At 51.5% G+C, this 19,488-nt stretch overlaps 1 protein-coding gene across 2 annotated transcripts in view; it reads left to right on the top strand.

The window, feature by feature from the left end:
* The window catches only part of Rgs10 (regulator of G protein signaling 10), a 44,088-nt gene extending 25,093 nt beyond the window's left edge, over nucleotides 1-18,995 (top strand). For both annotated transcript variants that reach the window (XM_006976999.4, XM_015995898.3), the window contains exons 4-5: nucleotides 5,075-5,218; nucleotides 18,610-18,995. In XM_006976999.4, coding sequence (XP_006977061.2) covers nucleotides 5,075-5,218; nucleotides 18,610-18,810 — 345 coding nt within the window. In that variant the 3' untranslated portion in view covers nucleotides 18,811-18,995. The remainder of the gene's footprint in view (nucleotides 1-5,074; nucleotides 5,219-18,609) is intronic.
* Nucleotides 18,996-19,488: the final 493 nt, after the last annotated feature.

Below are 19,488 nucleotides of genomic sequence, written 5' to 3'. Positions count from 1 at the left end.
GGGCCCCCCTCACTCAATTTATTTTATTTTCACTTTCGGAGCTGAGGACCCAAGCGCTCTCCCGGTGAGCTGAGCCCCGAATCCCATCTTTAAAGTTATCTTTATTAGACGTATTCACTTGATATGTGAATGTTTTGTACCCACATTTGTAACTGCATCACATGAGTGCCTGGTGCCCGTGGAGGTCAGAGGAGGGCCTCAGATCTCCCGGAACTGAAGTGGTTATGAGCCGCCGTGCGGGTGATGGGAATTGAACCTGGAGGAAACACAAGTGCTCTTAACTGCTGACTCATCTCTCCGGCACCCCTCGGCCCCCCATTAAAACAATTATCTCTATTTCATGTGCACGAGTGTGTGTCTGCCTCTATTTTATGTGGACGAGTGTGGGTCTGCATGTGTGTTTGCGCACCATGGGGTACTCACGGAAGCCAAGAGAAGTCAAACCCTGGAATAGCAGTTAAAAATCTGTTAGGAGCTTTCACCTAGGATGAGAATGTCTTTTTATGTATATCTATGAAGCTGTGTCTGTGTGAGTATATGCTGTGTGTGTGTGTGTGTGTGTGTGTGTGTGTGTGTGTGTGTGTGTGTGTGTATGGCTGTGGAGGTCAGAAGGAGACATTGGATCTCCGGAGCTTGAGTTACAAGTGCTGTGAGCCACCCAGGCTGGGTGCTGGGATCCAAACTCCAGTCCTCAAAAAAGGGCAGGAAACAGTCTTTTTTTTATTTTTATTTTAATTAATTGATTTGAGAAAGTCTCACCAGAGAGCACACAGTTACAGAATCCAAGGCAGGACTCAAATTTAGGGAGGGGCTGGGAGAGCACAGGGCCCGGTGAAAGAGAAAGACAGAATGGGAGACTCTTGAGAGAGCAGGGCTCTCTGGTGAAGGAGGCAGGCAGGCAGGCAAGGTAGATGGGACTGGAGCCAGAGAGGCATCCAGCGGAGATCCCCGGAGGGGCTTAGCAATCAGAAGCAGCCATGAGCCCCCAGGCACCGTGGCCTGAGACGCAGGATTCAGCTGAGAAGGGGGAGAGAGTGGGTGGGAGGACTCTTCTCTTGAGATGCATCTGTTGAAATTGGGAGTGAGGAGGCTGTAAAAGCTTTTACAGCGGCGGAGGACCAGCGTGTGCCCTAATGGGGGAGAAGAGACCACACGGCACCTCCTGAGTGCCCGGCAACCCATTACTTTGCTGTTCTGAGTAGATGGGTGTCTGGGGCTGTGAGGGAAGTGAATTCACTTCTATTAAACCGACTTTGGTTGGGAGTGGAAATCGAGGGCCGACTTCCTTCCCAGCATTGCTGCAAACCAGGCGTTGTCGAACCCGAAGGCAGGCGAGGCGCTGGCTTGTGTCTGGAAGGAGCTGGCTTCGGTGTCAGAGAGTGGACACATCTGCCTTTCTCAGGGAAGGGAGGACTATGGTGTGGGCGGCGGCTGGACCAGAGCCGCCTCCACCTCCTGTTCTTATTCTTACAGCAGCTAGAAGAGGGTTAACACAACTCTGGAAAAACCTACCAGAATAGCTCAAGTGGCCAGTTCTTCTTTTGTGTTCAGTGTTCTCAGCCTGGACACCAGGCCTTCCCGTGACTGGCCTGTGGTCAGCAGCCCCAGAGCTTCCCGTTTCGGTCACACTTCCTATCCTAGCCCAGATAGACTCTGCAGCTCACTCATTCTGTCACCCTCGCTGGGTCAGCACAGGGACTCATCCCGTTCTCAGGGGCCGGCGAAGGGCAGCTGATAGGAGAGCGCTGGCTGAGAGCCAGGGTTTGGACATCTGCAGCCCTGGCACCTGCTTCCTCTCCCCTGCGCCACCTGCCCCCAGATTGGCGTCTCAAGCTGCTTGCTTGCATGTCTCATTTTCAGAACCACTCAAGATTGCCTGAATTCATGTGGGCCGTGTGTGTGCATCCACGCATGGCAGAGCGTCCGCATGCCTGTGGATGTCTTGGGGAGGGGAGGCCTGCAGACTTTCGAATGCAGTTTGCTCATCTGGCCGACTGAAATTCTACTTTCATGAAGTAACTTTAAAACAGGAAGTGGGTTTCCAAAAATGCTCCCTCTGACAGAATGCCAGTGGCAGGAGAGGCTCATGGCTCTGTAGAGCCAGTGGGTCTTTGAGAGACATGAGGTTCCAAACTGCTGTTCTGGGCCTCATGATGGTCCCCAGGCCTATCCTGGAAATAGTCGTATTTATCTTAAGAGGCTCCTATGTCTTTGAGTTTGACATTAATTAATTGCTCCTGTAGTCAAGAAAGAACAGACACAGGGCTTTGAGTGGTGACCCCACCTAGGCTCTCTTCCTGTACCAGCAGAGGTATTAGTCAGGCCTCGGCCTCATGGGGTCTCTTGCCTTCTAGCCCCTGGCATGGAATAAGCTCATTTTTTTTTTCTGTTGTCAAGCACTACTAATTGGAAACTTCCAGGGATTTTCTGAAAACCCGAAGTTTTCAGAGTCTGTTTTTCCCTCAGCCAAGCTCTGCAAGCATCCTTAGAAGCTGAGGGCCTCTCTGGGAGAAAAGTGTTTTCTTCGGGCCTCCTGACCTCCCCCATCTCCTCCACAAACCACAGCTGTGTGCTGCACACTAAAGGCAATCTCTCCACTGCCTTGCTCCGTGGGGTCAGATGGGGGGGCCTGAGAGCTGCGCTTCACACAGTAGCTATCTCGGCTGTGGGGAGGCAGGTGCACACACACGTCCTTCCTTTTCAAGAAAGGGGGGCCTCAAGGGAGGTTCTGGTGGAGAGGGCCGAGTCTGCTGCCCGAGGCTCTCGGGAGACGGTGCATACTGTAGAGTCGGCTCCTTCCATCAGAGAAGGTCGCGGCCCTGTCAGGGTTCTCAGTGGCTCCCGCCATGGGGTGGGTCACCACGCTGCCAGAGTTCTCCGTGCCAGGAGAGTACAGATGAGTGACTACCTCATTGGCGCTGCCTCTGGGATACCACCATGCTTTCCAGGGGGGCTGCGCTAGGGACTTCTGGGCACACAGCGAGTGTTCTCCGCATTACTTACACTTAATGTTTAGTTACTTGAAGGAAAACGCCCTCTTCTGGAAGACTGACAAGCCATGTGCCCTGGAGAGCTCAGGGAACCTCATGGGACCTGAGTAGGACTGAAGTCTGGAATTAGATAGTCCTGATGTCACCTGTCCTGGCCCTGGTCCTCACCAGGAAACCAGCATTAACAGGAAGACCAAGAAGTTAAGGGGAGGGAACAGGCCTACTGTGTCTGCGGTACAGCAGGTGATGGCCACGGTACATGCATGTGTGTGTGTGCTTGTGCGTGCGTGTGCGTGTGCGTGTGCGTGTGTGGTTTCACGGGACTTCGTTTGTCCTGGCAAAACACTCGTAATAAAAAACTTCATTTAAGACACAGCCACTTACTCGATCCCAAATCCTTTCAAAACTCCAAAGGAAATCCTCGTGACCATCATCCTTTGTTCCGGGCGTTCAGAGTCTAGTCCAGGCGTTTCCGCGTTCTCAGTCGAGGAATTGAAATAAAGGTGCAGAAGGACTGAGCAGTAGCAAGGAAACCTCTCCACAGTGGGGCTGTGGTACCCCTCAGGGAGAACTGCTCTGCCCAGAGTGAGCAGAGACTGGGGCGGTGCCGCACGCCTTTAACCCCAGCACTCGGGAGGCAGAGGCAGGCGGATCTCTGTGAGTTCAAGGCCAGCCTGGTCTACAGAGTGAGATCCAGGACAGCCAGAGCTAGATTGAGACTCTGTCTTGAGAGAGAGAGAGAGAGAGAGACAGACAGACAGACAGACAGACAGCAGGTCACATGAGTGAGAGTGTATTCAGGGGCCCCAGGTTACTGAATGGGATTACTTTGATGGGGTCTAGAGGAAGGAGGAGCTGGTTACTAAGGGCTGTGCATGGGTGGTTCTCTATTTTGATTGACATGTTCTAAGGTACAACTTTTACTGTGCTTATCTCTTCCCATAATGCATCTGATCTGAATCTTATGCACACTGGGTTGTACATAGGCATAGGGTGGTACATAGAGGATTCTCTCTAAAAATTCACTTAGAGGACACAGTCTGCTCTTTTGCTCATCTACCCAAAACTAGTTCAGGACAGGATGGCCCCCAACCAGTGTACCTGGTTAGGACTGGAGTGTGAGTGAACGGAAACCTGAATGGAGTTTGGAGGCTGTTTGTCCAGCTCAGTGCAGGTGGGGTCCTAGGTCACTAGGCGCATTGTTAGGATGGCGGTGTGTGTGCGCAGAGCACACGCAGGTGAAAGCCCTAGGCTGCCAATGCATTATTGGAAGAAGGGTGTGTATCTGTCTCAAACTGAGTGAAGTCCCAGGTGGCTAAGCTGTTCCTTGTGCTCCCCACCTCACCTTCATCCCCATTTCTTCCTCTACAATCCCTGAGCAACTACTAATCTTTCTGTTTCTGGGGCTCTGCACATTCTAGGTGTTTCCCCATGAACAAGATTCTACAGCATGCAGCCTCTGTGGCTGCTTTCCTTCATGTAGCTAATCAGTTCCAAGGTTCATTCAGGTTGGAACTTTGGCCAGCGAGTACTTCATTCCCCCTCAAGACCAAGTAACGTTTCCATGAACTCTGAATTTGAAGGTTTCACAGGATGGTCCTGAGTCACAGTCGAATGTCATTTTTATTGTTTTTTTTTTTGTTTGTTTGTTTGTTTTTGGTTTTGGTTTTTCGAGACAGGGTTTCTCTGTGTAGCTTTGTGCCTTTTCTGGAAATCACTTGGTAGCCCAGGCTGGCCTCGAACTCACAGAGATCCGCCTGGCTCTGCCTCCTGAGTTCTGGGATTAAAGGCGTGTGCCACCACCGCCCAGCTATTGTTTTTGAATGATCAGTGTAGCAATTTTGTTTTGGGAGGCTTGGCTGCAGACGCATTAGTAGGTATGGGGTAGGCATTAGTAGGTATGGGATAGGCATTAGTAGGTATGGGATAGGCCAGGCTGCTGGGGGCCCTCTCAGGGAGCTTGGCTCTGGACAGCAATAGCTCCCAGCTGTAGTTCTTCCAGGGCTGGCTGGAGGGTGGAGCTGGCTTCAGGCCAGGAAAGGCTGTTCTGGTGGGTAACAGTCCAGCTTCTCTGTCTTCTCCAGATGCAGGTAAAGGCCAGGGAGATCTACATGACCTTCCTGTCCAATAAGGCCACTTCGCAAGTCAACGTGGAGGGGCAGTCTCGGCTGTCTGAACAGATCCTGGAAGAACCGCACCCTCTGATGTTCCAGAAGCTGCAGGAACAGGTAACGTGACCTCCTTGCTCGTGCCTTGATCTGAAAAGCTATGGATGTTCACTCCAGGCCTGGGGGAATTCTTCAGGGAAATGCCACATTCCCCAGGAAATACCTCATCCAGCTGTGGTGGCTGAGGTTACTGAGCCCTGATTGATGAAGGCTGGGGAACCCTCGGTTCTGAATTTGGACTGTGTTGACTCTTGTTCTGGGCACCATCTGAACCACTGGATGAGATGGGAGGCTAGGTCTGTCTGAGGGACACAGGTTAAAGAAATGTGACAACCACCGACGGGAGGGACAGTTGGGCCAGCCTTGCAGCAGCGGCAGGGAATCTGTGGCTGTGTTTGTACAAATGGCCAAACCGCTCCCTCACTGCCAGTGGCCCAGAGCTGTCAGGAAATTTATAATGTGGCCTCTTGGTCATAAAGACAAAAGGAGAATTTTGCAGTATATTCCACTTAGAACCAGAAGAGGTAAGTTTAAAAACGGACATGTTAAAGAGGTAAATCTTAAGTTTTCTGGCAGAATTTCTTACGAGGAATAGTCAATAAATGTCACTAGACACAAGGGATGTGACCTGAAATTCAGACCTGGATTTAAAAATGTGTGTGCACATCTACACCCTGCTGTGAAATGTGACGTCCACACGGGGTCAAGGGTACACTTCTACCAAGAAGGCGGATCGAGGCTAAGGGACCCCTGCTGAAGAAGTGACATGGAACAGCTGTTGAAGGTAGAAATAGAAGATGCTGGAAACGTCCACGAGGATTCAAAGTATCAGGGAACCTCGAGCCTTTTTTTTTTTTTTTTTTTTTTTTTTTTAATTTGGTTTTTCAAGACAGGGTTTCTCTGTGTCGTTTTGGTGCCTGTCCTGGATCTTGCTTTGTAGACCAGGCTGGCCTCGAACTCACAGAGATCTGTCTGGCTCTGCCTCCTGAGTGCTGGGATTAAAGTCATGCGCCACTGCCGCTCCGCCTCGAGCTGTTTTTGTACAAATACACAAACACCTGCCTCACTGCCTGTCCTGAGGAGGCCACTCACATAGAGGCCCCTCCAACGTGAGTAACCCAGTCACATGAAGGGTGCGTTAAAACTGGTGGTGGGTCCCACTCCCAGGGTTAACTGTTCAGAGCTGTAGGTCATGTGTGGTGTGGGACCACCTCCCCGTGTTCCCAGGGAAGGCTGGTTTTGCAGGTCTAAGGCTGTACGGTGTGGAGACTTCTGTGTGTTGCCTAACTAAGGTTTTTGCCTTCGGGGAGGGGCTTTTTGATCACCTGGTGCCTAGAGCCTGGAGTAGCGGTTCTCAACCTGTGGGTCATGACCCCTTTTGGGTGGGGGGAGCTCACATATCAGCTATTTACATTTTGATTCACAACAACAGCAACATTACAGTTATGAAGTAGCAACGGAATGATTTTATGGTTAGGGATCATGACAATATGAGGAACTGGATTAAAGGGTCGCAGCTTTAGGGAGGCTGCGAACCACTGGTCTAGAGGATGTCCCAGCCACGGTGAGGCCTCATCTTTGCTCATCATCTGATAGAAAACAAAACACCTGGCAGAAATACAAGCAGAAGCACTTTGAGAATAGTTTCCAACTGACACAGTGGGGCTGTAGATCCACGTAAATTCTGAACCCAATCTGGCCGTTGAAGGAACTCTGTCTGGGTCTCTGGGGGGACTTATTAAGGCCTTCTGCGGGAGTCGCTTTGAGCTATGGGCATAGGTTTGGGAGAGAGGGGCAGACAGGGAAAGGCAGTTTTTGTGACCGTAGCCATGTGGGCACTTCTGTCTATGCTGGCCCTCAGGATCTTCTAAAAGGCTCTGTCGGGCGCTTTAAAATACATCCGCTGTTGAGAGCTTAGCCAGCTATTAAATTCTACATTATCTGCAGCAACAGTGCCCACTGCTGCTGGACCACCCCGAGAGCTGTTGTCTCCCTTGGCGTGAACTCTCATCTGTTCTCCGACGAGTGTTCTTAGCCTCATTTTGTTGACAGCAGAAGCGAGGCTCAAGGAGGTGTAATGGCTTATTAGTTAAGTCACTCAGATAGTCAAAGTTGCTAGAGGCCGATTTTCCATCCGCCTGCCTTCCAAAGCCACGGCTGCTCTGCATCCCTCCTAGCCTTCACTGCCTTCTAGTTCAAGGGCAGCTTCTCTGCCTGGCAGAGGCCCATGATACCCTGGGGACAGAGGGAGTTCAGAGAGCATGTGAACAGACAGTTGTTTTATGGGGCTCCAGAGACCAAGGTGGGAATGAGAGGAGAGAGGCTGGTGGGATTCCACACAGTGGCCTGCACGCAGTGCCAAAGATCCCCACAAGACATCCAAAGTAGAGCCAGCTGCTGTGATCTGCACAGAGCCCAGGCAAGTGTCTGCTTGGGGTGGGAATGGGGCTTGGGGGGTGGGGCTGGCTGGCACAGAGAGGAGACACATGGCAGAAAAGGCGATTTCTTTTTCTTTCTTGAATGACAACATAGTTGTTATTCTGAGGCAAAGTTTGGCCTCAAACTTCATTCCTCTGCCACACAAATGCCAGGGTCACAGGTGTGTGCCACCACCACACCTGGCTAAGTGACAAAAGTTTTAAAAATACTTTCCTATCTACCTGATAGTAAAAGGCACTTGGGAACAAAAGTCTATTGAAGGCACGCCCCCCCCCCCCACCGTGATCTCACCTGGAGATAGTCACTAACCAGCATTCCATCTCGAGATGCCCATCTTTCATGTTCTATAAATAATGCACGCCACTACACTCATTACCAGTGCGGTTCAAAGTTTGACTGTAAAGGAAGTGCTTATATCCTGTTGTGAAGCAGAGAGAGAGAGAGAGAGAGAGAGAGAGAGAGAGAGAGAGAGAGAGAGTAATTGTCCTTCTAAGGTATAGATGGGTGGATGAGAAACCCCATCCCATCCCTTGGTATCTCTGGAGACTTGCTTGTTTTTGCTCTTTTACTCTCTTTTTGGAAGGGGGGCGCCGTCACCCAGCTCTCAAATAAATCACGCATGGAGGCTTATTCTTAATTATAAATACCTGGCCTTAACTTGGCTTGTTGTTAGCCAGCTTTTAACTTAAATTATCCCCTCCACCTTTTGCCTCTGGGCTTTTCCTGCTCTCTTACTCTGTGACTCGATGTGTAGCTGGGTGGCTGACCCCCAGAGTTCTCCTCTTTCTCTGACCACGTCTTCTCTTTTCACCCCTCCGTCTCTTTTCCTCCCAGATTTCTCCTTCTATTTATTCTCTCTGCCTGCCAGCCCCACCTATCCCTTCACCTGCCTCACTGTTGGCCGTTCAGCTCTTTATTAGACCACCAGGTGTTTTAGACAAAGTGATGCAGCTTCACAGAGTTAAACAAATGCAACATAAACAAAAGTAACACACCTTAAAATAATATTCCACAGCAGTGGCGGGTTGCAGGAACCCTCCTGCTACACACATGCTCTTATATCTTCCTGCCAAGCAGTGGTAGATGATGTGTAACCTGTACCCATCTCCCCACATGGTTTAAATCCAGTCTGCCATAGCACCATGCCTGTCATCCCATTCTATTTCTTAGGGAACTGTGACAGGCAAGGACAGCTTGGCACATGGTCAGCTTTTGTTTTCTTGTGGAAGCAGAGCACTGCTTGTGCAGCCTGTGCTGGTTTCCTGGAGGTGGGGAGAGTCCCCAAGGCACCTGAGCTTTGCTTCATGTTGGAAATCTCTGTCGGGGCCCGAGACACAAAGGGGCTCAGCATCACCCACAGTCTTTGCTCCCACAAAGCCTCTTTGAGGACCCTGCTTTCTTAAGCGAGGGCCATTAAGTTAGAGGGAGATGTGATGGAGACCCCAAGATTTTAAAAACGTTTTTATTTACTTATTTATATGCACACCCACACACCCACACATTTGTGTATGTGTTGCCTGTAGAGGCCAGAGGTCAACATTGAGTGTCTTCCTCTGTTGATTCCCACCTTATTTTTTGCAAGAGTCTTTCTCATTGGCGTGGACCTCACGGATTGGACTAGACTGGCTGGCCAGGGACCCTCTTGTCTGTACTTCTCTGGTGCTGGGCTGACAGACATGTGTCACCATGCCCAACTCTTAGGTGGGTGCTGGGAATCGGAACTCAGGTCCTTGTGCTTGTTCGGCAAGCGCTTTGTTGACTGAGCCCCCCACCCCCATTTATAAATTCAAGGTCTCACTAAGCCTCGGTCACAGTTTCGGCTTCACCACGACCACCGTGTGGCTCAAGGTAGGCCTATCGGAAGAGGCTGCTAACCTCCGCTTTCAGCCATTGTCACCAGGAAAGCTTTAGGTGGCCAGCCACTCATAACGTGGCCTCGTTCTGATGCTCTCGGGGAGCATGGTGGGGCAGCATGGCTTTCATAGGACACAGCTGGTGCTGAAAGCAAAGCGAACATCCTCCAGCTCAGATTAGATGGCCCCGCATCCCTGCACCCTTAGAAGAGCCTCTTGGGTCCTTTACTCGGGTTCTGCCAACTCTTGGTTCACAGACAGTTCTAACAGGTTCTCTAGTTCAGAGCAGATTTGAAGTGAAATACTGGTAGGGGCTGGATGGCAGAAAGCAAGGCCTACAACCGGGGTGCAGGCAGACAATGACACTGAGCATTAACCACAGCACGGTGATCTGGGGCCAGAACACACGGGGCCCCCCATGTTCCCACACACCGCAGTGTGGGCTCCTCTGTACTCCAGGACGGTAACGGCGCTCCCAAGACACCAAGCAGAAGCCAGCGATGGTCAGTGTATCGTGTGAAGAGTGCACTGGGCGTGTTAGTAAGCTGACTTTCAGTGAAAGCAAGAGAAGTGAGGGGCTTAACTCTCTTACCTGGGAAAGTTCCCCACCCCCACCCCGGAATAAGGGGAGAGATGACTTCCTGATTTAATTTCTAAGCTTGGCTCATCTGTCTGCCCAGGGGTGACTGATGAGGAGAGAGGTGGAGGTTGTGCTGTGTGCATCTCTTGGGTACTGTAGTCGGGTGCTGGAAGCTGTGCTTCATGAGACCCAGGAAGGGAGGCAGAAGCAGGAAGGAAGGTGTCTCCCTTCCAGTCACTCGGCTTCTTCAGTGACTCTGCTAAGAGCTCTTTGTGCTCTAAGGAAGTCAGCTCCTGTCCATCCACAGGACAAAGATGAATGCTGAGAAGGAAACACAGCCGAGAGATGGGCTTAGAAGGGGCCAGTAGGATCCCTTGGTCCCTGGAGAGGCCAGAACCCTGAAAGGCAGCAAATACCGGAAGAGCTCTGGGAGGCAGGATGTTCCAGGAGAAGGCAGTGCAAAGGCTCTGAGGCAGGTGTTGGCTGGGTGTGTTGTTGGGGAGGTCATTGTCCCTACAGAGTATCTGAGTGATGTGGGATGGGGTGGGGCCTTGTTGGATCCTGGGCTATGGTAATGCCCAGCCCTGGCTGCCCTGCCCTCTCCTATCTAGGCTAGAAAGTGCACATGACTCAGTACAGAGCCACCTCTATCACTGGAGGGTCAACTGGTGGCTTTGGCTTCCTAACCATGGCTTATCACTGGCCCTTGGCCTGGTGCTGGCCCTCTTCCCCATCCCTGTCTCAGCCCATCACTTCCTGGATGCTGGGCTCAGAGTCATGGTCATGATCACCACGTGGTAGATTAGCTCTTGGCATCAGGAGAGGGAAGTAGGGGCTCAGACCCCACGTCCTGCCTCAGACCCCACACAGCTTCTGCTTCTTAGTGTGGCTTCTGTGCCCCCGCGTGTAATATGGGGACCCTCTGCTACACCTCAGGTGAGGTTAACGTGCTTCTCCTCTTCCAGAAGGAACCCTGTGCTGCTACCTACAACAGCCTCAGCATGTTGCCAGGATGTCCTCATCCTAGGTAGTGCCAGTGTCTAGTCGAGGCTCAAACGCAGCAAAATGACCTCCACAAAGTGCCAGGTTCCCAGCTACAGCCTCAACAGAGGAAGGGAGCAAGAATGGGCCCTTTCCTCAGCGCTGTTTCTGAATCTCCCTAAAGTGTGTTTCTCATCTTCTTACTCCACATCCTTAGAAAGGGAGTAGCAGCTGGGCGGTGGTGGCTCACGCCTTTAATCCCAGCACTTGGGAGGCAGAGGCAGGAGTTCGAGGCCAGCCTGGTGGTCTTTAGAGCAAGATCCAGGACGGGCACCAAAACTACACAGAGAAACCCTGTCTTGAAAAACAAAACAAAACAGAGAGAGAGAGAGAGAGAGAGAGAGAGAGAGAGAGAGAGAGAGAGAGAAGGAAAGAAGGAAGGAAGGAAAGAAGAAACGAAGGAAGGAAGGAAAGAAGGAAGGAAGGAAGGAAGGAAGGAAGGAAGGAAGGAAGGAAGGAAGGAAGGAAGGAAGGAAGGAAGGGGGTAGAATGGTGATGGGAAGGGCTACCTGGCGTACTGGAGTTCACCCCAGCTCCCCTGCTTCTCCACATAGGACCTTGGTCTGAGCTCCCTGCACCACCATTGTCCTTCTTTCATGGCTGTGGTTGGCAATCAGAGCCAGAATGTATGGCATCTCTGTCTTACAGGTACTGTTCACATTCACTCCCAAAGATCAAATCCAGCCTAGAAATGCACAGTTTCCAGGGTGGCCATGAAGGTTTGTTCCAATGGAGAGTAAAGGGGTCCACATCTGTGTGGCCGGGTGCCTTCGGTGGGGTGGGGCATGAAGGACTTTCAGACTGACTTTACAACTTGATAAGTGACCCTTTGTCATGGTAGAGATGCAGATTGTCATCGCGCTTTGAATTTGAGTCTCACAGACTCTAGGGAAGACGGGATAGCCCACACTGCAAGAGCGGATTTTGCCCCCTGCAGAGGGTCCTTCGGACTCAATCTCCGATCTTCTTGGAGTTCTGATCCCACCCTTGGCGCATTCACCTGCCTATGAACTAGACGTGCTGTCCAGATCAACAAAACCTCCTAGTGATTCAATCCTGCTTACGGGACAGGGTCTCCACTCTGCCTGGCACTGTCCTGCCGTCTGCCAGCTACCCTCAGACTTCCTGGGTGCACCCAGTCCTTCTTCAGAAGAGGGACCTCCATTTCATAGGGTGGGCACATCAGTTCTGTAGGTACAAGGAGAGAGACAGAGACAGAGACAAGAGAAACAGAGATAGAGAAACAGAGATAGATACACACACCAAGAGAAAGAGAAAGATTGAGAGAAACAGAGAGACAGAGATAGACACACACAGAGACAGAGAGACAGAGATTGAGAGAGATAGACACAGAGAGACAGAGATAGACACACACAGAGACAGAGAGACAGAGATTGAGAGAGATAGAGAGACACAGATACACACACACACACACACACACACACACAGAGAGTGAGAGAGAGAGAGAGAGAGAGAGAGAGAGAGAGAGAGAGAGAGAGAATGCTCTAGAACGAGAAATCAGAGAAATCCCATTAGCAAACTTTGTTACATTGAAAGATTTTAAGTTTTTCCTCCTTATGCGGGTTGAAGTGACCCAGAGAAGAAAGGAGGTAGGTATTTTGTTTAGCCCTTCTAATGTACTCGATTCTGAGGTGATCAAATATTTATCAGGCTCAGAATACAGTGGAGGGAGGCAGTGGATTAACCTAGAGTGGCCCCTGCTTGGAGACCGAGGGCTCTGGCAGAGACCTTCCCTAGAGCAGCTTGTTGGGCACTGCAAGGGTGGTTTTGTTTTTTTCCCCCTGTGCAGCTCCATCCGGGCTTTGAGGAGGCATGGTGGGTGTCTGGGTGATGCAGGGACCCTGCACTGGAAGGCGAGGGGCAGGCCACAGTTGCCCAGACGCAGGACGCGCCATGGCTCTGTCTTCCCAGTCTGTAGCAGGGAATCCCAGGCAATGGGGCTGAACAGTTTATAGTGCAGGCATGCAGATGTGAGGCCCGAAGACCAGAAACCCTTGCTAAGCCACATCTGTCTTGGAAAAAAAAAAAAATCCCAGGAGCAGCCCAGCTGCCTACTCACAGTTTCTGCTTTGCCCTCCAGAGACTAGTCACCCTTGGGCTGTGCTCAGAGGCCTCCAGGCCACTTCTGCCTCTTCCTCTCCGTCTGGGGTGTTTCCATTTTCTCCTCTTCCCCGCAGGTGTCTGGGACTCCGACCACATTGTTTAGGTCCTGGTCAGTTGTGCCGGTGGGGTCAGCTTTGCCTGTCAGAGGCCTGGTTTTATAGAGGTAACTAAAGGTCCTGGGGCCCAGCTCATCTCTGCTGGAGCCGAAGTTCCCCAGCACCTTGACCTTGAACTGCTGTCTTCAGAACTGTGAGGGAGTTCACGTCTGTGCCTCTGTTTTCGGCAGTTCCCTAGTGTTAGTGTCCTAACTGTCTGTCAATCTCACATGTTTTCAAACAGCAAAACCTTCTTGCACAGCTAGACTAGGAATCTGAAATCATCTGTGGGCAGGGTCTGGGCTCCCGATGAAGGATCTAGAAGAGGATCTTGCCCTCCCCTTCCAGCTTCTGGTCAGTTGCTTGTCGTCCTTGGAATCCGTAGGCTGTGGCCATGTCACCCCTGTCTCTGTCGCCGTTGTCAGATGGGCTCCTTCCTTCCAGGTCTCTCTGTGTGTCCTGCCCTCTTTGGGGAAGAGCCAGTCTTTGGATCGGGTCCCCCTACCCTGTAGGGTGACATCAGCTTGTTAGCCATAACTAGAGCTGTTTCCAAATCAGGTCACGTTTTGAGGTTCTAGATGTATAAATGTTTTCAAAAACACTATCCAACCTGCTGCTAGCTTTTGCAAGTATTCCTTTCCCGCCAACATATTTGAGGTCATTGCTTGAAATTCAGTGCATTTTTGAAATTAGATATTTGTTTTGTTTGTTGGTTATGTTTTTTTTTTTTTTTTAATCCCCCAGGCAGGGTTTCTCTGTGTAACAGCCTTGGCTGTCCTGGAACTTGCTTTGTAGACCAGGCTGGCCTCGAACTCGCAGAGATCCACCTGCCTCTGCCTCACGAGTGCTGGGAATAAAGGCATGCACCACCACACCCGGCCTCAATCACTTAATGCTTATGGGCAAGTTTCCATGTTCAACTCTTTGCAAATCTTGGTTTTTCTCCCCCCCCTCCTCTGCCATGTAGTGAAAGACTGGTCTGGAGCATGCCTGTGGGGCCCAGGCTGGTTTTGAACTTGTGATCCTCCTGCCTTGCCATTCCAAGTGCTACCCATCACGTAGACTTCACTTTTTTTTTTTTGTTTGTTTAACATGTACTTATTTGTTTGAGGGGCAGGGAGCAATGGGCGCCACGGCACATACCTTAGAATCTACATTAGAACCATCGCAGCTTGCAGGAGCTGGTTCTCTCCCTCCACTGCGTGGGTCCAGGAAGCAAACGCTGGTCTTCAGGCTTGTGTGGCAAGTGTCTTTAGTGTCTGAGCCATTTTACCGATCTCATTCTTAAGGACTGCATAGTGTTCTGCCGCGCAAGTGCCGGCATGTGGGCCGTGTAGCATCTGGGATGGAGAGGTAACCCGCCAGGCTTGGTCTCCCTTCTGTCCCTTGCTCACAGTTATGGACTGAATTGTGCCCTCTCCTCATGTCCCACTTCATATGTTGCAGGCCTAACTCACAGTCCTCTGGATTGTGACTACATCCGGAGACAGGGTAATTAAGTTAAATAAGGTCATATGGATGGGCCCTGATCCAAAGCGACAAGTGCTTGGTTGTTCTAAAGTGTTCTGTTCATGTGTGTGACAACATGTGTGTGGACGTCAGAGGGCACCTTTGAGGAACTGGTTCTCTCCTCCCGTGCTTACGTGGATTCTGGAAATCAAACTCTGGTTACCAGGCCCTCATGGCAAGCCCCCTCGCCTGCTGAGCCATCTTGCTGGCCCCTGATGGGTGTTCTTTATAAGGCACACATGGGGGACGGCCATATGACACACAGAGAGAGGCCCTGGGAGAAATCAGCCTGCGGGTAGCCTGACCTCCGATGCTGGCCTCCGGAACTATGAGGGAAAGCTGCCCGTGGTTCTGTTTTGCCAGGCAGAGCTGAGCAACCCTTGCTATCCAGCCAAGCACTAGCCCCAAGTCCCCGTTTTTCCTCCCCTGTGAAACCACAGTCCCCAGGGCGCTGTCATAGTGTCATGGGAGAATGCTCTGTTGGAAGCCTGGAGTGTGTGGCCACAGACGTCTCAGTCATGCTGGTCCTCGCCTGACCATCTGCCGGAACACCCGGCAAACGTGCGCTAGGCTCTGTCATGGCCGTTTGCCTTGGGATAGGCTGTGGTCAGCCCCTGGCTAAGGGTTCCCAGCCAACTTCTGCATGTTCTCTGTCCCCCTGCTGCATGTCACCACTGAGGGGCTCTATCTGGAAACTCCTGGGGCCCAGCACTCTCATGGTCATGCGAGGAGGCCTTTGCCAGTGGCAGCGGGAAGCTGGCCTCTGGATCCCATGCAGAGCCACAGGGCTGTGAACAACCAGGAAGAGGAAGTCTTCCTGGGCCGGCTGCCCACAGCTGCTTCCTAGCCCCTCCAGCACCTAGAAGTGATGCCAGCCAGACATCCAGAAAGCACAGCCTCAGGACTTGGGGACAGGCTGGGCTTTTCACACCTGCCCACCGCAGGGAATGGCCCTGTGCTCTTGTTAAATAATAATATGTGGCCGGGCCAGCAAGCTGACTCAGCAGGTAAGAGCATTTGCCCACAAACCTGAGTTTGATACCTAGATCCTGTGGTAGAAGAGAACCAGTCCCCAAAAGTTGTCCTCTGACCTGGGTACATGCGTCCTCATATTCCTCCTCCCCCAAACCCACAATAATAAAATAAATGCTTAAAAAAAGATTTATTTTATTACTTTATTTATAGTAGTATTTTGCCTGCATGTATGTCTAGGTATCTCGTGCATGCCTGGTGTCCTGAGAACTCAGAAGAGGGCATCAGATCACCTGGGGCTGGAGTTACAGGTGGTAACGCCGTTGTGAGTTACCACGTGGGTGCTGGGAATCGAACTGTGGGTCCTCTGCAAGAGCCACAAGTGCTGTTAATTGCTGGGTCAACTCTCTAGGAGCTGAGTGGGCAGAGGAATGGGAGCCTCTGGGACTCGCGAGTATTGTCCCCACATGAAGCAGCCCTCCTGATTCAGTCTCTCAACTCTGCACACCCAGGTGCCTCCAGCGCACCCCCTTCTCCTCTCTCTGAAGTGTGAGCTTCAGAGTCGCAGAAGGCAAACAGGATACTCCCCTCCCACCCACAGAGACTTCAGATGAGAGGCCCTACCCCTGCTACTGGTGCTGGCTGGCTTTGCTAGGGACCTGGGGGAAGTGACAGGGTTCAGGACTGCATGCCCGGAGAGGCCTTCATGGAGCTGGCTCCCTTAGTCACACCCCGAGCATCTGCTCTGGTTTCTGAGTCAGGTGGGCACCTGTCAGATCCCCTTGGGGGACCAAGTACCCGCAGGGCTGAAGGATGCCCAGGGCTGACGCGTGTGGATACCTGCTTAGCACGTTTGTGGGAAGCCTAGGGAGGAGAATGAGGTTTCTTATTCCCAGCCTCCCCCCAGCCCCCACTGTTGATTTTCTTGATTTCTAGGGTGTTATATTTTCATAAAAAGTGATGTGTTCAAATCTTAGATGGTTATAATCACTTCAAAATTACAAAATCGATACAAAATAAGTAACTACTCCAGAGCTTGGGTAAGAATAGAATGGCCTCGGGGGAATGGCAGACGCGGGTTCAACAGTTTATGGACAGCCCGATGTGCCCAGTGTCTCCTGGGTGTGGTCTCTCCTGGGTGATTTGGTTCTCCTGCAGCCCTACTGAGAACATGAAGGTGAAAGACAGAAGGTTCTGGTCCTTTCCTGAGGCATTTCCCACCTTCCCAGCAGATGTCCTGAGGCCTTAGCCCCTGTGTGTGTTGGGAGAAGGCAGGTTTTTTAAAAAGTCAGGATTTTACCACCTACTTGACAACCCTGTCCTATGGTGTGCGGCATTCTGGAACTTTCCATTCAGCTGAGCCTGAGCTAGTGCTGTACAGGAAGGCACCTTGGTGTGCCTTGTGGATCGTTTTAATCCAAAGGCAAGAGACACAGTCGGAGACAGCGACAGAGAGACAGACAACGTCTTGAAAAGATGACTCTCTCTACCGGCAGGAAAATGCACCCTTTCTTTCCTTCTCCATCTTGTAGGATGAAGGAAGGTGAGCAGGAGTGAATCTGGGGGCTTCTGAGTGGAGACAGCCTCCACAGAGCACCTGTGTAGTGTGTGTAGTGTGGTGCAGCTCTTTCTGGTGCCCAGGACTCAGGCTCCATCAGGGGTCGGCCTCAGCCCCAGTGTGCCCTGGGATCTCTGCTTTCCAAAGACCTCAGCCTGCCTGTCTGTGCAGGGTCTGCCCTGCTGTTCTGACTTCCTTGTTCTCTGCAACTGAGACCTGGTCCTGCGGCCTCTCCTGATGGAGACTACATGTACACTCCCTCCCCTGCATGAGATACGCTCCCTTTGTCTCTTGGCGTGGTGACAGGTTTGAGATCTCCAACACCAAACTTAACTGGGGCTTAATATCAGGCTTTAAAAAGATTTTTTTGTTTTTGAGACAAGGTCTCACGTAGCTCAGGCTGGAGCCACGCTCGTTATGTAGCTGAGGCTGAGCTTGAACTCCTGAGTGCTGGAATTACAGACATGTGCCACCATACGCAGCCAGTGAAGATTCTCGAAGGGCCATTCGAGGAGGGTCTGACTCAGGCTGTGTGCATCTGTTCATCCATGGAAACAAAGATGTGTTCGTGCACGTGACTCTCTAGTCAACAGAGTCCACTGAGACTGTCACACAGTGACCAGGAACGCCCAGGACGTCTGCCTTGTCCTGCACAGCCCTACCCTAGTGTTCTTCTTGTTACTATTATCAGTGTGTGTATGTGTGATGTGTGTGTTAGTGTGGGCATGTGCATGCCATGGCATGTGTGTAGAGGTTGAAACAAGACATCCTGAAGTCAATTCTCTCTTTCTATTGTGGGTCTTGGGGATGGAACCCAGGTCATCAGGCTTGCATGGCAAGTACTTTTACTGCTGAGCCATTTCATGGGTCCTACGCTAGCACGTATTTTGTATGTTTGTGTGTGTGTGTGTGTCTGTGTATGTGTGTATGCATATGTGGGGGGGTTTGTATATGTGTGTGTCTGTGTGTGTGTATGTGCATGTGTGTGTGTCTGTGTATGTGTATGTGTGTGTCTGTGTCTGTGTGTCTGTGTGTATGTCTGTGTATATGTCTGTGTATGTGTGTATGTATGTGTGTGTATGTCTGTGTGTGTGTCTGTGTATGTCTGTGTGTGTGTGTGTGTGTGTGTGTGTGTGTGTGTGTGTGTGCGCGCGCACGCACGCATGCATGCACGTGCTCATGCGAGTGCACAGGGTGTCACTCTGGCCTGTGGTGGGTCTCTGACACGGTGATTCGCGTCGGAGTTGCTGGCAGCTCTCACCCTCTCTCTTTGCTCTTAGATCTTCAATCTCATGAAATATGACAGCTACAGCCGCTTCTTGAAGTCCGACTTGTTTGTGAGGCATGGGCGAACCGAGGAAGAGGAAGAGGAAGAGGCAGAGGCAGAGGCAGAGGCAGAGGAAGAGGAAGGGGAAGAGGAAGAAGAGATCCTCGACACTCAGACCCCGCCTAAGCGAGCTTCCCGAGTTTACAACACCTGAGCCCTGAGAGCCGAGCCTCCCGCGGAGCAGAGGGGTGGACTCTTGGAACTGAGCAGGGTTGTCATTGTCTTGTCGTCTGAATGTTTGGGGACTGGAGTGTGCAAGGTCTTCCGCTGGAGGTGTGTGTCCCATGACCCTTCGCATGCTTAACATTCCATTAAAAACAACAGCAGCAAGAATAAAAAGTGGCTTTGGTGTTTCCGTTCACAAAACAAAGAGAGTCTGCCAACCCTGGACACTCAGCATTTTAATCTTGATTAAACTTCCCATGAAGCCACAGGTGAAGCCTTTAGCTTCGTCCCGCCTTGCTGGCCTGGGCTGTGTGTGTCCACAGACTCTCTCGGCAAAACGATCTGGGGCACAGGTCGGTCTGACCAGCGCAGGGGTGGCGGGCATCACTTGCCGGTGGCTTTGGGGTTAAATAGTCTCGAGGGAAGTTCCGCTGTCCAAAGCAGGTCTCTGACAGCTGCTAATGACAGCATTAGGAAAGGGCCATTGTTTCTCACATGGGGGTCTGGTCCCTTAATCCATGACATTTCCCCGCAAACACACATTTAAAGTTCATTTCCACAGAAACGCTGTCTCAGCCAAGGGGAAAAACGGAAACACTGTTCAGGTGTGATGGCTGCTCCCAGGGGACCTCAGTGGGACCTCAGCGCAGGCTATGTGCTGAAGCTG

The sequence above is a fragment of the Peromyscus maniculatus genome, chromosome 1, assembly GCF_049852395.1.
Source record: "Peromyscus maniculatus bairdii isolate BWxNUB_F1_BW_parent chromosome 1, HU_Pman_BW_mat_3.1, whole genome shotgun sequence".
Taxonomy (NCBI): domain Eukaryota; kingdom Metazoa; phylum Chordata; class Mammalia; order Rodentia; family Cricetidae; genus Peromyscus; species Peromyscus maniculatus.
Note: the sequence above shows the minus strand (reverse complement) of the source record. Positions and strands in the feature narration are given on the sequence as shown.